At 37.1% G+C, this 17719-nt stretch overlaps 1 protein-coding gene across 50 annotated transcripts in view; it reads left to right on the top strand.

The window, feature by feature from the left end:
- Window positions 1–17719, top strand: part of COL25A1 (collagen type XXV alpha 1 chain) — a 430187-nt gene that overhangs the window by 14918 nt on the left and 397550 nt on the right. For 4 of the 50 annotated variants that reach the window (XM_054554264.2, XM_054554251.2, XM_054554266.2 and 1 more), the window contains exon 3: window positions 12496–12588. The exons of the other annotated variants lie outside the window; for them this stretch is intronic. In XM_054554264.2, the coding sequence (XP_054410239.1) occupies window positions 12496–12588 (93 nt within the window). The remainder of the gene's footprint in view (window positions 1–12495; window positions 12589–17719) is intronic. 50 annotated transcript variants of the gene reach the window in all.

Here is a 17719-nt window from a genome sequence, read left to right as displayed (position 1 = left end):
TAGCTTCTCTGATGCAGACTTTGTACATATTTTATTAGATTTGTATCTTTCTTTTCAATTTGTGATAACATAAGTGGTTTTTATTTTTAATTTCAAATTCTAATTGTTCATTGCTGGTATACAAGAAAGCTGTTGACTTTGCATTTTAACTTCGTATCCTGCAACCTTGCCATAATTGCTTATTAGTTCCGGGAGTTTTTGTTGATTTTTCAGATTTTCTATGTTAACAATTATATCATCTGTGGAAAAGACAGTTGTAAGTTTTCCTTCCCAGTCTATATGCCTCTTATATCCTTTCCTTGTCTTATTGTATTAGGACTTCCAGTGATATTGATAGAAGTGGTGGGAAGGGACATTCTTGCCTTGCTACTGAGTTTAGAGAAAGAGCTTCTTAATTTCTCACCATTAAGTGTGATGTTAATAGTTTGTTGTTTGTAGGTGTTTTTTCTCTGGTTGAGAAAGTTACCCTCTATTCTTAGTTTGCTGTGTGTTTTTCTAATGAATAGGTGTTGGATTTTGTCAAATATTGTTTCTGCATCTATTTATATGACTGTATTATTTTTCTTAGCCTGTTGTGTGGTGGATTTCATTAATTGATTTTTAAATGTCGAATTGGTCTTTTATACCTGGCATAAATCTCATTTGGTTGTGGAGTATAATTCTTTTAATATATTATTGGATTTGATTTTCTATTAAACTCTATTCTTTATCATAAATTACTGGACCAAGTGCATACCAACAGAAAAGATAGCCTTCTCCATATTTTCGTAGCAGTCTTGTGTTAAGTTAGTACTGAATAGAGATAGGATTTGGGAACTGATTGAATGTGGTTAGTGAGGAAGATAAGATTATTGAAGATGACATTGATGTTTTGAGACTTGTTGAGAATATCAATGAAGAAAGGACAGGAGGGTAATAAATATTCAAAAATATAAGTTGATTTTTGTAGTTCTAGTGATATGGGTAGGAGATATATATAGCAAGGAACCTAATACGCAGGAAACACATTTAGGATAGAGGGTTTTGGGAATCATGTATACATGACAGTGAGGGCTGAGGCTGTACAAGTGAATGAGATTATTGGGGAGAAATGAAAAAGAGATGAAAGATCTGAAAAAGACCTTAAGGCATGCTTAAACATAGAGAAATAAGAACTAACAAAGGAGACTTAGAAGATTCATGTTAGGAGAGGCTGGGTGCAGTGGCTCATGCCTGTAATCCCAGCACTTTGGGAGGCCAAGGTGAGCAGATCACTTGAGCTCAAGAGTTGGAGACCAGCCTGGCCAACCTGGTGAAACCCCGTCTCTACTAAAAATACAAAAACTTAGCTGGGCATGGTGGTGCACACATGCAGTCCCAGCTAGGCTGAGGCAGGAGAATCACTTGAACCCAGGAGGCGGAGGTTGCAGAGAACCAAAATTGTGCCATTGCATTCCAGCCTGGGCGACAGAGAGAGACCCTGTCCCAAAAAAACCCACAAAAGATACATGTTAGGAGAGAACCAAAATGATGCCATATCAGAAATAAAGAAAAATTGAAAAAGCAAAGAGCCATGGATTTAGCGATTCAAAGTTCTTTCATAAAATTGCCAGAATGCATGAGGTAACATGGAAGTGGAGCAATGATTGTAGCTATGCTTTCAGAAATGCTGGCAGTGAAAAGAAGCTAACTCCTAGGCCTGGCAAGATTGAAGGAAGTGTCTCACCAGCAGTGAGGCTTGAGCACATCTGATTGTTGTGTGAAAGGAGCTGCTGGAGAAAGACTTCGATGATGGAAGATGGAAAGTGAATAATGGAAGGAAGTTACCATTTCATATATTGCTCCTGAAAATAAGCCAACAATGTGTGATTGGTTACTTTATGATTTAGCTGCCTCTTACAAAGCTTTATACTTTAATATAGAAGGTGTGTGTCAGTTAGTTTAAGCTAGGTTACTCTGTGATAACCCACAGTCCGGAAATCTCAGCAGTTTAAAATAACTAAGGTGTATTTCTTGCTGACAGTCTATGTATGTTATGTAATAGGTCAGCTGGTGCTTTTGCTGCAGTTTATTCTTACTCTAGTACCCAGGCTAGGAGAGCAGGCTTCTTGAGCATTTCCAGTCACGCTGGCAGAGGACAAGAATCATGATAAATTACGCACTACCTTTTAATGCTTCCAATCCCAAGTGACTTTTAGTCACTCTAACACATTTCGTTGACCAAATGAAGTGCCGTGACCATGCTGGCTTCCAAGGGCTAGGGAAATACAGTCCTAACCCGTGCTAGGAAGAAGAGCTAACCATAGTGTTTGTAAATATCTCTGATGGCAACTATAAATATATACTTATTTCGATTACTGTATTCGTGTATTGTTATAAAAATCTTTGTATTCATTTCTATAAAAAGTTGGGCATTAGTTTTTTCTTCTGGAAAATAATCCCATATCATAACTTTGCTTCTCAGGGGCAAATAAGATTAAATATATGTCTCATTTTTATTTACAGTGCCGTTTTCAGAAATGCAATTCCAATTTTGACTGGGCACGGTGGCTCATGCCTATAATCCCACACTTGGAAAGGCCAAGGCAGGCAGATCGCTTGAGCCCAGAGTATGAGACCAACTCGTGCAACATGGCAAAATTCCGTCTCTAGAAAAAAAAAAAAAACAAAAGAAATGTAATTCCAATTCTGTACCAGAAGTACACATCGTGGTGGTAAAGACATGACAGGGATCCATTAGATTTTGCCAATTATCACTTTAAAATTAAAGTCAGAAATAATGAAATGTGTTAACAAGTAAAATTATAAAATATTTTTCTTTGAATGAGTTGACTAAAGATCCTTTGCATTCTTTAAAAATACTAGGTAATTCTTATAAAAAAATGTCAAGTGCTTTAAGGAGGAAATAGAAAGTGAAGAAAAGATCTGAACTTGGCTGCACCCATCAAATCTCAAACTAACAGTTTATCTCCTACCTGTGCACTCCCATGTTAAAACATTCCCTGCTATCCCAATAGGGTCTTATTTAGATTCAGTAACCAGTTACAATTTGTAAATGCTGTATAGGGAAGTGTGTAGTGTTCAGAGAAAGAGCTGTACTGTATTATCCTGGCTTCAAGCATAAGACTAATCTCATGAATCTGACAGATTCTTCACAAATGTACATATTAGAAGTCTTCAGGAAAGCATCCCAGACATTTGTAGCATTGTTAAAGATTTAAACTGTAAACCATTGTAAGTGTGGGCATGACAGAAGTAGCAATTTTATGGATTTTGAAATATTTTTCTCATCACAGCTGAAACAGATTTTTCATTAACACTTTGCTGTGTCTGTTCAGAAGGAAGGCTCTAGAGCTAGCATAGAATGCAATCAGGGTGTTATTGCTGTTGTGTGACTTCCATTTCCTTGATGAAAAGTCTACAGACTTTTCAAGAGGCTTTCTCTAGGATTTGATTGTTCAGTGAGTTTTACCTGGTTATCAGTAAATTTAAGAGAGTAAAAGGAGTCTTTCTCTACAGTATTAATAAAGTTCCTTTGGAACACTTAAAAAGAGTTGAAGTCAGATGTTGAGAAGCCTGCCAGAGAGATAAAACGGAGTGTGTTCTGAACATCGGTTTTCTCTTGATTAATGCATAGCATTAATAGCTACATATCAGTGTGTGTGTGTGTGTGTGTGTGTGTGTGTGTGTGTGAATATGCAGAGTCTGATGTGGTTAATAAGGTGACTTTACTGTTCAGGGAGCTAAGAAAAGATGAGTTATTTCTAAAGAGGGCTCTCCTGGCCTGTCTTGTGTTGGGTTAACAAGTCCACGAAAGAAGGAATCATTGGCCAGAGCCACACGCTCATCTTTGAGACGACCGGGGTAAGATACAATGAAAAACATTCAAAGTAAAAGCAAACAATTGATATAAAAGTACAAGACAAAATTATTTTTAAGACATGAATAATCAAAAAAAAATATTGCTGTTATAAAGAAGCAGAGCTTGTTTGATATATGTTTTTATGAATGAGAAAATGTGTTGGATGAATGTAATATTGACAACATAGTAAAGTTGCATGTATATTATTCATCTCAGTTTACACTAGCATGCATTCCACTGGGACTTGTTAGTTAATTTTATTGAATATAAAATGTTTTGAGAGGATGAATAACTTATTCATCTATTGAATCAGTCACCTTCAATCTGTAATAGTCAGGTATACATACATGCATATTGTCAAGTATTGAGTCTTACAAATTATTAGTTGATTTCAAAGACTCTGGATTAAGGTGTTGGCTTGGTATGTTAAGTGAAATAGGGTTTAGAAACACCCTATATAATGTTAGTGCTATGAAAATAAGTTACAGGCTTTTAAATTTGTATGATTCCCAATGAGAGCATGCAAATTTTAATGTGAAATTTAAAAAAGATTTTCCTGTGACTCTCTCTATTATTTATATATGTATAATATTATATATAATATATATAAATATATTATATATAATATTTATATAATATATAATATATATTATATATATAATAGAGAGATAAATTATATACATATATATATATATACTTGAGACAGGGTCTTTCTCTGTTGCCCAGGCTGAAGTGCTGTGGTATGATCATAGCTCACTGCACCTTTGGCCTCCTGGGCTCAAATGATCCTCCTGCCTCGGCCTTCTGAGTAGCTGGGATTAGAGGTATGCACCGCCACACCTGGCTAATTCTTTTTATTTTTAGTAGAGATGAGGCCTTGCTATGTTCCTCAGGCAGGTCTCAAGCTCCTAAGCTCAAGTGATCTTCCCACCTTAGCCTCCCAAAATGCTGGGATTACAGGTGTGAGCCACTGCACCTGGCCCTGTCCTGTGACTTTACATATTTACTGTTGAACATATGGTTTGATAAATATGTGTTTGTGGAATATATACCTGGTAAACAGACTCTAAATGGACCATGAGTAACAAGAAATAGCAATACTGTTTGTCTGAAAGTCTTTGAATTTTAACATTACTTGATAATTATGTTAAAGACTAGCCTCTCTAAAGTAATTCTGATACCTTTCAGTATTTGCACATTGATAATCAAAATGTCTCTGCAGGTGATTGATTTTTCTGTGTTGCTCAGGAGCACTGTATCTTTCTTGTTAAATCCACCACAGAGATAGTCTGGGAGTATAACGTATGTATGACAAAGTACAGTCTCTGTTCTTACTTCTGAACACACAGAAGAATGTTTTGAAATGGCTTCTTTTTATCCTGAGCTGCACTAAATTTTAGCTGGACAAATGAAAAATAAAACCTTTCTTCAAAAAGATTTGAAGTGGAGAATGCTGTCAGATTGTTGTATGGAATTCTGGTAGAGATATAGTTGAGGATACATGATTTATGTCTGTGCTTACAGCTATATTAGAGTAAATGCATCTAACATATACTCTCTATGTAAACATATATGTTTACAAACATTTATATATACATATATACACATATATACACACATTCACATATGCATGTGTTATAATGCATACGATATTTTTATATTTATTCTCTCATACACTATAAACTATGTGAGAAACTTTCTCCTTTTTGTTTAGATACCAAACTTTAAATAAGCATCCAAACTGTACAAATCTGTAAATGTTACTTTAGACTTAAAGAGGAAAGGAAGGCTGTCTGATTGCATTTCCTTTCAACACTGCAATGGTGATTGCCTAAGGTCTCGTCTCCCCGTAATGGATGTACATTATCTTTATTTGGCTCATCCCAGCCACTTGTGTACAGTGCACAGAGATCTTTGCATTAGGCATGGAGCATGACTCCAAGACCACTACACTAGAAAAGTACAACATTTACTCTTTGGTCAATTACCTTCTTCGCTTCTGTTGCTATTTCAGGGGCAGGACAAAGGGTAACACAGGGCTCTGTAAATATGAAATTAGAAAGAATAGCTGGAAGTCCCTATACTGGGAACCAAGTATACTTACCACATTCACTTCCTTCATAGAATGCAGGAAAATGAAAAACATATGGGTTGACTTGTTGAGTTGATTTTTGTTCTGTACTCTATTCTTGTTATGGATTTGTTTCCAGAATCAAACATTTTGACTGCTTCTTGGTGGATGCATGTGGGTTTGAAAATATCACAGCATGTGGGACCCAGTAAAACATGAATTTTGTTTTCCTTGGCTTCTGTATGTCGTGATCTGTTCAATGTGACAGTCTGGGAAAGAGTACATTTTAGTAAGGTCTTAGGGCTGAGTTGTGGACTTTACTTCGATGAGTCTAGTAATGAGAAGTTGACTCATGTTCAACTTGGTTCTCCCATTTGTACAATTCATATTATTGGGTTTTATAGTTTCTTACATTTTTGAAATTAGAACTTCTAATTATATGTCCAGGCTCATCCTACTACAATGTTTTACAACATGTGAAGTGCCTATTCACGTCTATTAAATGAACAGAACATTAAGATCTATTAAGATAAGTCTATATAAAGTTGTATCCAGTCAATTGTTGCTATAATTATGCAACATAACAAGCAACCACAGTATTTCAATGAAATAAAAATCATTTATGAAGCTCATGTGTCTGTGGGTCAGCTGGAGGTCAGCAGATCTAGATTGGGCTCATCTGCGGCAACTGGCTGGGGCTACTCTGCTCAATGTGCTTCTCCTCATCCTCCTGGGACCAATAGGCCAGGCCTGGCTGTGGTGGAAATGTAAGAAGGCAAGACAGTCACACCTGTGCACATCAATTTTTTTTTGTATATTTAAATATTAATTTTTAAAAATTTTTGTGGGTACCTAGGAGGTGTATATATTTATGGGGTACATGAGATGTTTTGATACAGGCATGAATTTGAAATAAGCACATCATAAACAATGGAGTATCTATCCCCTCAAGCATTTATCCATTGAGTTGCAAATAATCCAATTACATCTTTATTTTAAAATGTACAGTTGTTATTATTGACTATAGCCACCCTGTTGTGCTATCAAAACACATCAATGTTTTGATGGGAGGGTGTCACATTATACCTAAATGTTAGCCAAAGCATGTCACATCGATCAATCTGAAGTCAAGGAGCAGAGAAATATTCTTTCTCTTTACTAGGAGGAATTGCAAAGTCACATGGTATAAAGTGCATGGATACTGGTAGTGGTGAAGAACTGGGGCCATTAATATAATCTACCATGAGATGATAACTTATTTTCATATTCTTCCTTTTGATGAGAACAAAGTATATATCTAGAATGGACTGATGGAATCAAAGAAGCAGTTTACAAAGTTACCCATCCTAACATATTGCCCGATTTGGTATATAATTTCCTAATTATATATCTTTCTCCTCCTCTCACTCCTTCTATATACTCCATGGGGTAAGGATGACATCTGCTTTATTCATCAGGGTATACCAAGGTCTAGAATAGTTCTCGGCATGGAAGCTCAGCAAATATTTTTGCAATGAATTAGTGAATTTTATCTAACACTAGGCTTCTCCCAAAATCAATTGAGATAACAGGCTAATAGATTTGTAAAGTTTTTCTGGGCACTTATGATATACATGACACTATGATTAACGCTGCATGGAATATGACATCGTAAAAGGAGTAACCTCTGACCTAAAAAGGAGGAGATAAAATATACCTGCAAATATTCATTTTTTACATTAGCCTTTGCCACCACAATCCTCTCTTTACAGTTCATGAAAATGTCCAGTAGGATGAGGAGTCCTGGGTTTATTGTTATCAAATCCATTCCTTCTTGCCCAAATATTTGAGATCTTGTCATTAAAGAGTCTGAGTTAGACCTCCCAAAAATGCTTTAACAAGTTCGTATGCTCATGTTAGTGCTTAAAACAAATTGCTTTTTTCACACAGTCTGTTTTTTAAATAAAGAGAATGGTATTAGTCAAAGACCTTGCTCATCAATCAATATCTTTATCCCTTAACTCTTTCTTCTCTCCCCTTTCAGTGGTTTATTCCTCTAGATATCATAGAGGCTCAAGTTGATTATGCAGTATCCTAAGGTTTTGGCCTATGACTTCCTGTTGGGAGTATAGCAGGGCTGGTTCTACAAGTTCTGAGTAAGAACCTGGTAGAAGACATCTTTTCCTGATTTTTGGCAATGTTGTGTATTTAGTGACTCTTGGAGCTCATCTGTGTTACTTAGGAGCAACAGGGGTCTCCTACTCAGCATCCTGTCACCACAAAGGCAATGAAATATTAGGGGTCTCTGACAGAAGTTGGTGCAGCAGGAGAACAAAGTAAAAGAAGAGGTGGTGATGAAATCACCTCTGTATTTTGCTGCCGTAAAACCAGATGGTTTCTGTGGTCACTGACCACTCCTTTCTCAGTCTCTGTCTCTTCACTTTGCCCGCAAGCTTTAGGTGTTCCTCCAAGTGTGTCTTCACATTTTTATTCTTATTCCTCATTATCTTCCTGAATAACCTTGCCTATTCCTATAGACAAGGAATTCCTCATCTTCAACCTCTATCAAGATGACCGCAAAATTTAGCTCATTCCTGAAGTATTGCCACATTAACAATTACTTAATTTACATCTTTACATGGATTGAATGTCTTATCAGAACTCCAACTTAAAATTTTTCAAATTGAATTTTTTTTTTCTTAAACCAGCTTCTTCTAGTTGGCTGAATTGATACTGTTTATGACATTTCCTGGTTGCTTGAATTGAAATCTTGTTAACTTTTACTCTTTCTAATTTTTCTTTCTCTGGTTGTAGCGGATTGCTCTGAATTAATCCTTTTCTAAATTGCTTACATCTGTCCATTCCTGTATTACAGAATCTCCATTCCTGCCCTTACTAGTTTGCAAGGGCTACCATAACAAAGTATTACACAACGATATAGAAATGTATTTTCTCACCATTCTGGAGGCTAGAAGTCCAAGATCAGGATGTCAGCAGGGTTGGTTTCTTCTGATATCTTTTTCGTTGGCTTGTGGATGGCCATGCTCTCTCTGTGTCTTCACATGAGCCTCCCTCTCTATGTGTCTGTGTCCACCTTCCCTTTTCTTTTTTTTTAAATTTTGAGACAGAGTCTTGCTCTGCTGCCCAGGCTGGAGTGCAGTGGCATGATCTCAGCTCACTGCAAGCTCTGGCTCCCGGGTTCACGCCATTCTCCCGCCTCAGCCTCCTGAGTAGCTGAGACTACAGGTGCCTGCCACCACACCTGGCTAATTTTTTTGTATTTTTAGTAGAGACAGGGTTTCACCGTGTTAGCCAGGATGGTCTCTATCTCCTGACCTCGTGATCCGCCGCCTCGACCTCCCAAAATGCTGGTATTACAGGCACGAGCCACTGCGCCAGGCCCACCTTCCCTTTTCTTAAAAGGACACCACTCCGGTTGGATTAAAGCCCACCCTCATGACATCACTTTAACTTAATTACCTTTTTAAAGACCTTATCTTTAAAAACAGTGACATTTTGAGGTACTGAGGGTTAGAACTTCAACATACGAGTTGGGGAGGGGCACAGCTCAGCCTGTAACACTGCCTTTTCCCGCTGATAACTGTAGTCAGTTCATCACTTTTATCTAGACTGTTGCAGTCCCCCACTCCCAATTCTCTGCCTTTTTTCTTTCACCACTTTACTACACACAATTACTGGATTAATCTCTTTAATGCCAAGATATTTTTTCCTTAGTGACACCTTAATCACTCTTAGCTTAACATATATGGTCATCCATTACTGGGTTGCCTCTGCCTTTCCAGGATTGGCTGCCACTGCTTCTCCACATACCCTGTATTCTAGCCAAATGGAATCACTGCTGTGTCCCAAGCAGATTCTGTATTTCCCTTGGCTGTTGCTCTTTATTTCTAATGCTACCTGCCCTTCAAGACTCAGCTCAAATGGCTATTTAACCTAGGAAGATCTCTCTGACACTTCTTGTTGGAATTAATTTCCTTTTGACCACTATTCCTGTTGCACTTAATTTTATTTCTTTTAGAGAAGTTGCCACATTTTCCTTTGATTACAGTAATTTAGATGGCTCTTATCTCTGGTATCAGTGTGTAAATTCCTCTAGCATAGAGATTGAATCTTGTGTTTCTCCACAGTGCTTTCATACACTTGGTAAAATAGAAACTCACATTTATGGGGTACTTAGATGACTTTTCTGTGCTATCTTACTTAGAGATTCAATTATTTGTGACGTAAATTTTAAAAAACAGAGTATTGCTATATATATAAGTGCTTCTCACAGTTCTTATCACTATCAGCATTCAATAAAGGATTTCAAATATAATCACTATTTTTGGGGCAATAAATATTGGGTCTATTAACCTAAAATGTATAGCTCCTCTTAAGGCCAAATGCACTCCTTATGGAAAACAGGAGAGTCCTCAAAGCTGATGGTGGTTGGCCAAGGTGAAAGGCTTTCAGGGAACGTGACTGGAAACAGTGGGCTGCTAAGCCCTCAATCTTTTAAGCAGCTGCCAAGCTCCCTGTGTTTCACCCTTTCTTGTGGGTGACAAGTACCAAATCTGTATGGCACACAAGGGAATGAAAATGAGAGTTTGGGGTTCCTGGCCTCAGCTGCTTGAATTTGTCACCCTGGTCAAATAGCACAAATTCCCTCCTCTCTTGTGCATTGTCCTTCTTGATTTCCCACAAGAACGTATTTTTCCTAACCTGACAGGCAAATACATAATTTATTTCATCACTGAATTTACTGCGAAACTAATTGCTTTCCCAATGTGTGGAACCACTGTAAACAAAACCAAGAAGCATGGTTTGTGGCTTATTTAAAATCCTGCTTTCTGTGTACTATTCTAGGAAGCTGTTTGCTTCGGAATAGTGATCTGGTATGTATTAGCAACCTTGCAGGAAAATACTGAAGCAATTTGCCATCTTCCCTTAAAAGTAACATGACTAAAGACCAGAAGGGTGATAGGCTTTATGCCACAGATCTAAAATAATTTCAGACCTCATAAATTAAAGCCATTCTCAAAGTCTTATTTTAGATGATCATTTTCCCTCCTTATGTGAAACAGCAGGTGAAAAGATGCCACTCTGCAGTTCTGAATGTCAGTTTTGATGAGTGTCCCCAAGTTTACTAGTTAGCTTTAAAATCCACAGGCCTATATAGAGAGGAGATATGGATTATGATATAATAATGAAATTGGAAGCTTTAGAATATTTAGCCTCTTCTATGTAACTGATCAGTTCTTATTGCATCCATCCACTCCATATTTTCTTCAAGAAGAAATTACATCAGTGATCAGGCAGTTTCAGGCCTGTAAAAACTTCATTACATAAAATTTTTCCATTTTATCCATTCATACTTTCTCTTAGATGCTGACCAACCTACTGTCTTATTTTACAACCTCAATCTCTCACCTGCTGCCAAAGTTGCATTGTTTATGTTCCAGAAAGAGTTCAGTGATCCCCACAATGGGATTGCATAGGAATGTGGATATATGTTCGCCACCTATTTGTCTTTCCTCCCTTTCACCCTCTCCTTCCCTCCCTTCTTCCCTCCTTCCTTCCTCAATCTGAATGTTTTGTAAATATTTTCCTTATTCTTGTGATTAAAATATTTGTCAGTATGTTTCTGGGCATTGGTCTCTTACATTTTGCTTAAAATGTGATGAGCCCATCTCATTTGTATATCCATGATTTTTTTCAATCTAGGAAAGTTATTCTTTGATTATGTCTTCTATTATTGTTTTCATTCCAATTACTTTGGAATAAATACCAAAATAATAGGCTGGCTCTGCATTCTTTGGTCTGCAAACATGTTATCTTCTCTCATTTATTTTTCATCTGCTTGATTGCTTCTGCATTTTTAGAGAACATATCATGCTTTTCTTTCATATCACTGATTATATTTTCTTAAACATATATTTTACTCTTTATTGCCTCTGCTCATTTATTTCTATCTCTGCTTTGTTAGTTTTTTAAAACACAAAATTGTGAATTAACATTTAGAAACATACCACAAATGAAAGGAAAGGCATAGGACAAATATTTGCTGGGGAAAAAATCCCACCAATAGTAAAAGTCGTTAAACTTAATGTAAAAAAGCTCTTTCAATTAAAAAGAATATCAGTGCCTTAAGAGGCAAAAATGGCAGAGACAATTACAAGTTATTCAGAGAAGACAAAAAAATAGATAAATACAGGAAAAGTGCTCGACCTAATTAGTAAAATTTTTAAATAAACATTAATACTTTGAAATATGGAGTATTAAGATAAAAAGTAGATACAGTGCTGAGGTGGACTTTGTGAAATGGATAATCACAAATATTGCTGATACGAGCACAAACTTCAACAAACGTTCTTGAAACCCACTTGTTGATATGAGTGAAAAATCTTTTTTTTTTTTTTTTTTTTTTTTTTTTTTTTGAGACGGAGTCTCTCTCTGTCACCCAGGCTGGAGTGCAGTGGCGTGATCTCGGCTCACTACACACTCTGCCTCCCGGGTTCACGCCATTCTCATGCCTCAGCCTCCCGAGTAGCTGGGATTACAGGTGCATGCCAGCACGCTGAGCTAATTTTTGTATTTTTAGTAGAGACGGGGTTTCACCATGTTGGCCAGGCTGGTCTCGAACTCCTGACCTCAAGTGATCCACCTGTCTTGGGCTCCCAAAGTGCTGGGATTACAGGTGAGAGCCACCATGCCAGCCAGAAAAATCTTAAATAGGAGAAAATTCATTGACACATCAATCTTATTTGTGGGAATATATCTTAAAGAAATAATCAAAGATGTTATGAAAATTGTAAGCACAAAGGTACCCAGTATGATTTAAAATTGGAAAATATAAAAACCTAAATACCCAATAGTAAGAGAATTAATACATGATAGAATACACATGATGAAATATTATCCATCTTTTTAAAAATCCTGTTTTAAGAGAAAATGTAATGGTTTGAAGAAAACATTCATTTTAGTGTTAATTGAAAAAATATTTTAAAAAACTATATGATGTTCATTAACTAAATTACCTCCCCTGCCCCCAACCCCACTGACACACACAGAATCTTCATATATTTAACATTATTTCTATTTACTTTATCCCATGGTCTTTTAATCATACTCTGTTTTCTTCTTCTGGATTCCCTTTTCATGAAAGGCCTGCAGTTTTGCATTCTACGGAGGATTTCCATGGCAGATAATGTTTAGAGGTTTCCTCGTTCTTCTGATTGACGGTCTCCTTACTTTGTTTGTAGTACTCTTTTCCTTTTACACATTTGATTTTTCTTTACTCAATCTTGAGATAAGAGATAGATCTATAGATGATGATTGCCAGTGGCTTGCCGTTGTCCCCATTCTTGGGACCCCTTTGGTACGATTCCATTCTCAAAGCTATAGTTTCCTGGAAGTTTGACACATATATCTCTTAGCCCAGTTTTTCACATCTAATAGGCTTTTATCCAGTGTAGCTTAGCTGGACTGAAATGGTGTCTTCTCTTGTGTTTGATTCCCCCACCCCATGTTTCTCTGATACTCTGAACATATGAAATCATGAAAAACTGCAAGGTGGAGTGCATTGCTTTCCGAAAGCTTCCTGGGTCTACTCTCAGTTACAGGATCCAGAGCACCACCACGTGTTCCCAGCCTTCTTTTCCCAAACTTTTTGTCCAATTGTTTCCTTCTAGCTCAGTCTCCTTGGAAGGAGAGTTAGTGAGGAAAGAACTGGATAGGGCATGAGAAGCATCCAGGAGAGGGGTGGCTGACCAGTTGGATATTTGTTGTAGTCCCTGTTATGTATGAATCAAAAAGAGATGGTAGGGGAGGAGCATCGGAACATCGGCTGTATAGTTCCACTTTAGAGTTGACGTTGCAATTATGATCTCTTATTGTGTTTTTCGATTAGTTTCATTGGCCTTGTAATTAGTGGGAAATTCTTCCATGTTCTTGTCACGGGTTTCCCTTACTCTCACTTTCCATTATTGTGACTTATCTCCTTTTGGAGGGTGCCTTCATAGGTGTTTTTTCAAGAAGTTGGAAAAGCTTGCTTGCTTTAGGGGCTGCTTAACAATATGTAATTTTAAGTAGGAAGAATGAGGAAAGGGTTTTTATTTTATTTTATTTTATTTTATTTTATTTTATTTTATTTTTCCCTTAAACCATTTTTCTTCAGTTGATGCACTTTCATTGCTATAGTATGAGAGAAGACATCACATCCTTGTACCTTGGGCAAGGGGAAAGCTGATTTTAGCAAAATTACCACATTTCTCCATTGCAGCCTGCATTATCACATTATAACACTACAATCAAATGAAGCCATCAATCACAGAGGACTGAGAAAAAAATAATTTTTCAAAACTGTATATTAGCTTCATTTTGAAGCTGCAATATGCTACATAAGTATGAATTAATAATACCAAGTTCTGTAGCTTTTATAATGTGCCAGCTACTGTTTTTAGCATTTTGCATTTATTAACTAATTTAATTCTCGTGCCAACCCTATGAAGCAATCTTACAAATGAGGAAACTGAAGCAGAGGGCAGTCAAATAACTCGCCATAGGTTTTATAGGTAAGTGTCAGCTAGGATTTGCAATCAGGCAGTGTTGCTCCATTATCTATGTTTTTAATCATGTTAGACTAGCAAAGGCCAAATGACAGAATATCCATCTTAAAATGCTTGATGAATTATTTCTGAATCTACTTAATTTAAATACATGTAAGGAAACCTGGAGAAGTCTTTGAGAAGAAGAAAAGATGGAGAAGTTAATTATGTGTGTGTGTATGTGTGTGTGTGTAGAGAGCAAGAGAATACACACACACAAAACGCATGACTCTGTGTCACTATTATAAAAAGGTATAATCGCATGACAATAATTTCTATAGATTCTCCTTTCTTTCAAGTATTAATATTTTGAAAATAATTTAAATCATTTGGCTTCTTTTATAGAAAAATAATAACAATGATTACCCCAAATCATACCCCTAAGGGTTGTTCCCTGTAACAATGATCAAATTACATTAGCTCATTATTTATTTTCTCATACCACTTGCCATAGACCATCAATACTTTGAATTTGTGGGCTAGATGAACACAGTTTTTAGTCCAGTTTTCGGTCACAGAAGAGAGCAAAGCATTTGCTGATGTTGAATGCATGACCTTGGACCTCCTCAGAAACATTCTCTAATCAAATGAACTCCTGGGAGCAGATTATTTACATCTGGAAGGCAAACATTATGTAAATGTTTATTCTTCTCACATTTGTTTAGAGGGACTCAGAATTATCCCCAGGTGGGGAAATCTACATTTTATTGTCTCTTTTTGTAGTGATCCTGTCCCATTTGTCAGACTATGAAAGGGGACCACTTGAAAGGCAATCACAGAAGAGCTTCCAATGTCTTCAGTGACCTTTTTGGATTTTCAAGAATTCCTGAAACTGCTAGAACATTCTTAGATTCTCGAGATGCTTTAAAAAAAAGTTGTGTTGGGATGCTTTTATAGGCAGCACACAATAATGTAATTGATAAGGTCGCAAGCAAAATTAACTTTAAAGCTAGAGATCTCTTTTCTGAAAAATTACTATCATTTATATAATTTTTCTTCTGATTTGTTTACATTAAAAATCCAGAGAATACAAATATCTGAGAAAAAGAGAAAAATGGAAAAATATATGCAAAAAAAGATGAGAAAGAAAGATTAGAAAAAGTTTTGTTTTCATGCAGATAGGATAATAGAGTGTTAGAATTGAGATCTCTCAATTTACCAAGAAGAGAGTCGACCAAGAATTGGAGTGGTTTCTCTAAAGCACAGCAGTCAGCACGTGGTCCATGGGAAGGAGATTTCCACGTGCTTCTCTTCCATCTTATTCATTCCCAACTGGAAGGTCGGAAGAATGACAAAAGGTCCTGGCAAGAGAGATGCCTCATTGCCATTCTTTTCTCATATATTTGGTAGGTTTTAGCAAATGATAGAAAGATTTTAAATTAGTTTGCCCAGGCTGCCACAACTGAATACTTATTTATGTATTATGACTGGGTGGCTTAAACAACAGAAATTTATTTTCTCACAGTTCTGGAAGCTGGAAGTCTTCCAGATCTAGGTCCTGTGGGGTCTCTGAGGAGGCCTGTCTTTCTGGCTTACAGATGTCCGGCTTCTTGCTGTGTGCTCTGGTGATGGAGAGAGGGAGAGAGAGGAAGAAAGGCAGAGAGGGAGAGGGAGGAGGAAGTGGGACAGGGAAAGGGAGAGGGAGAGAGAGCACACTCTTATAAGGACACTAATCCTGTTAGATCAGGGCCACACCCTTATGACCTCATTTAACCATAATTACTGCCTTAGAAGCCCTATCTCCAAATACAGCCACACTGGGGGTTAGGGCTTTAGCATTTGAATGGGGAGGGCACCAATATTCCATCCTTAACAGACTTGTAGTACTTTCTCATTTTAAAGAGGATTGACAGTGCTATAGAAATTCTTTCCAGAAAATAGACAGGAAGGTTTGAAAAGCAGAATAAATTTAGCTTAGGAATCAGGCAGATCTGAATTTGAACCTATGGCGCATCTACTGACTACCCGTGGAGAAGTTATTTACTCTTCCCGAGTCTTAGTTTTCTCCTTTGTACCATGAAGATAGTAATGCAATTGCATAGAGCACCGAACACAATGTTGTTTATCAGGATAAGTGCTCAATGTATGAAAATGATGATGATTATTATCCCAGAGATTAGGTGTATCCCAAGGACTCAATTTACCTACTCCAAGTAAAACTATCATAAACAAGTATTTCCTCATCCTTGACTGCCTTATGAATAATTTTAGGGGAAGTAAAGCTATGATTATGAAATACATAATTAGGGAAAAAACAAAGCTAGCCATACTTTTTTTAAGCCTTCAAAAATGCCTTTCTTCAACCTTAACAATATTCTTGACTGCTCACAACACTTTCTTCTTTTCTACACATCTTTGAATTTCAAAAAACAAACCAAGTTATGCTAGTGAAACTTTTCCACCGACTCATCTTGTTCTGGGGGCCCTAGAGGCCAGAATCAGGATCAAGAGATGGGATTCCCCAGGAGAAAGATTTAATTTCTACTAAAGCAGGAACTTTGCAATAGTTTGAGCTATTGAATAAGGAATGAGTTTCCTCACAAGGTGGTGAGTTCCTCATCTCTGAATGGGAGCCACTTGGCAGGAATATTGTGGTAGCATTTCAAGCAATGGACAGGAAACTGCTATACGTGACCTCGGAGAGCTCTTCTGCCCTGAAATGATGTGATTCCAGAATGTCACTTTCAGGAAGTCTCTCCCTTTAGAAAAGGATGTACAAATGGAAATTACTTCAGTGTCTGGCTTAGGACCTAGAAAATAGTACTCTGATTAACTTGTTCTGGCAGCCCTGGAACTTGAAGTTCTTTCAGACTGTGCCTTAAGTCCTAGGACTACTGACCATGACTTTGGAGCTAAATATAGTCTAGAAAGTACCATTGTGTATCCGACACTAGGAGCCAGTGCAGCCGGCTTGCGTCTTACCTTGGTGTCTAACACTTCGTTAGGCCCTGGACATGATCCTTTTGTTAGATGCCAGCAGAAGCATTTCATTACAGATTCAGGAAATGATGAAGAGATAAATGTTAGAAAGAATGTTTCCAAGGAAGATATTAATGGAGTGTTAATGCATCTCACTCTCTTCCCAGAGCAGAATCCTCTGGAGGGATTTTAGATTTATGGGAGTGAGAGTTAACCTATGCCAACAGAATCCTTACCTTCATTTAGCAACAAAGTAAATATGAATGTTAATTAAAGTGCCTGGTTTAGCACTTCCTTGTAAGC

This window comes from Pongo abelii, chromosome 3 (genome assembly GCF_028885655.2).
Source record: "Pongo abelii isolate AG06213 chromosome 3, NHGRI_mPonAbe1-v2.0_pri, whole genome shotgun sequence".
Taxonomy (NCBI): Eukaryota; Metazoa; Chordata; class Mammalia; order Primates; family Hominidae; genus Pongo; species Pongo abelii.
Note: the sequence above shows the minus strand (reverse complement) of the source record. Positions and strands in the feature narration are given on the sequence as shown.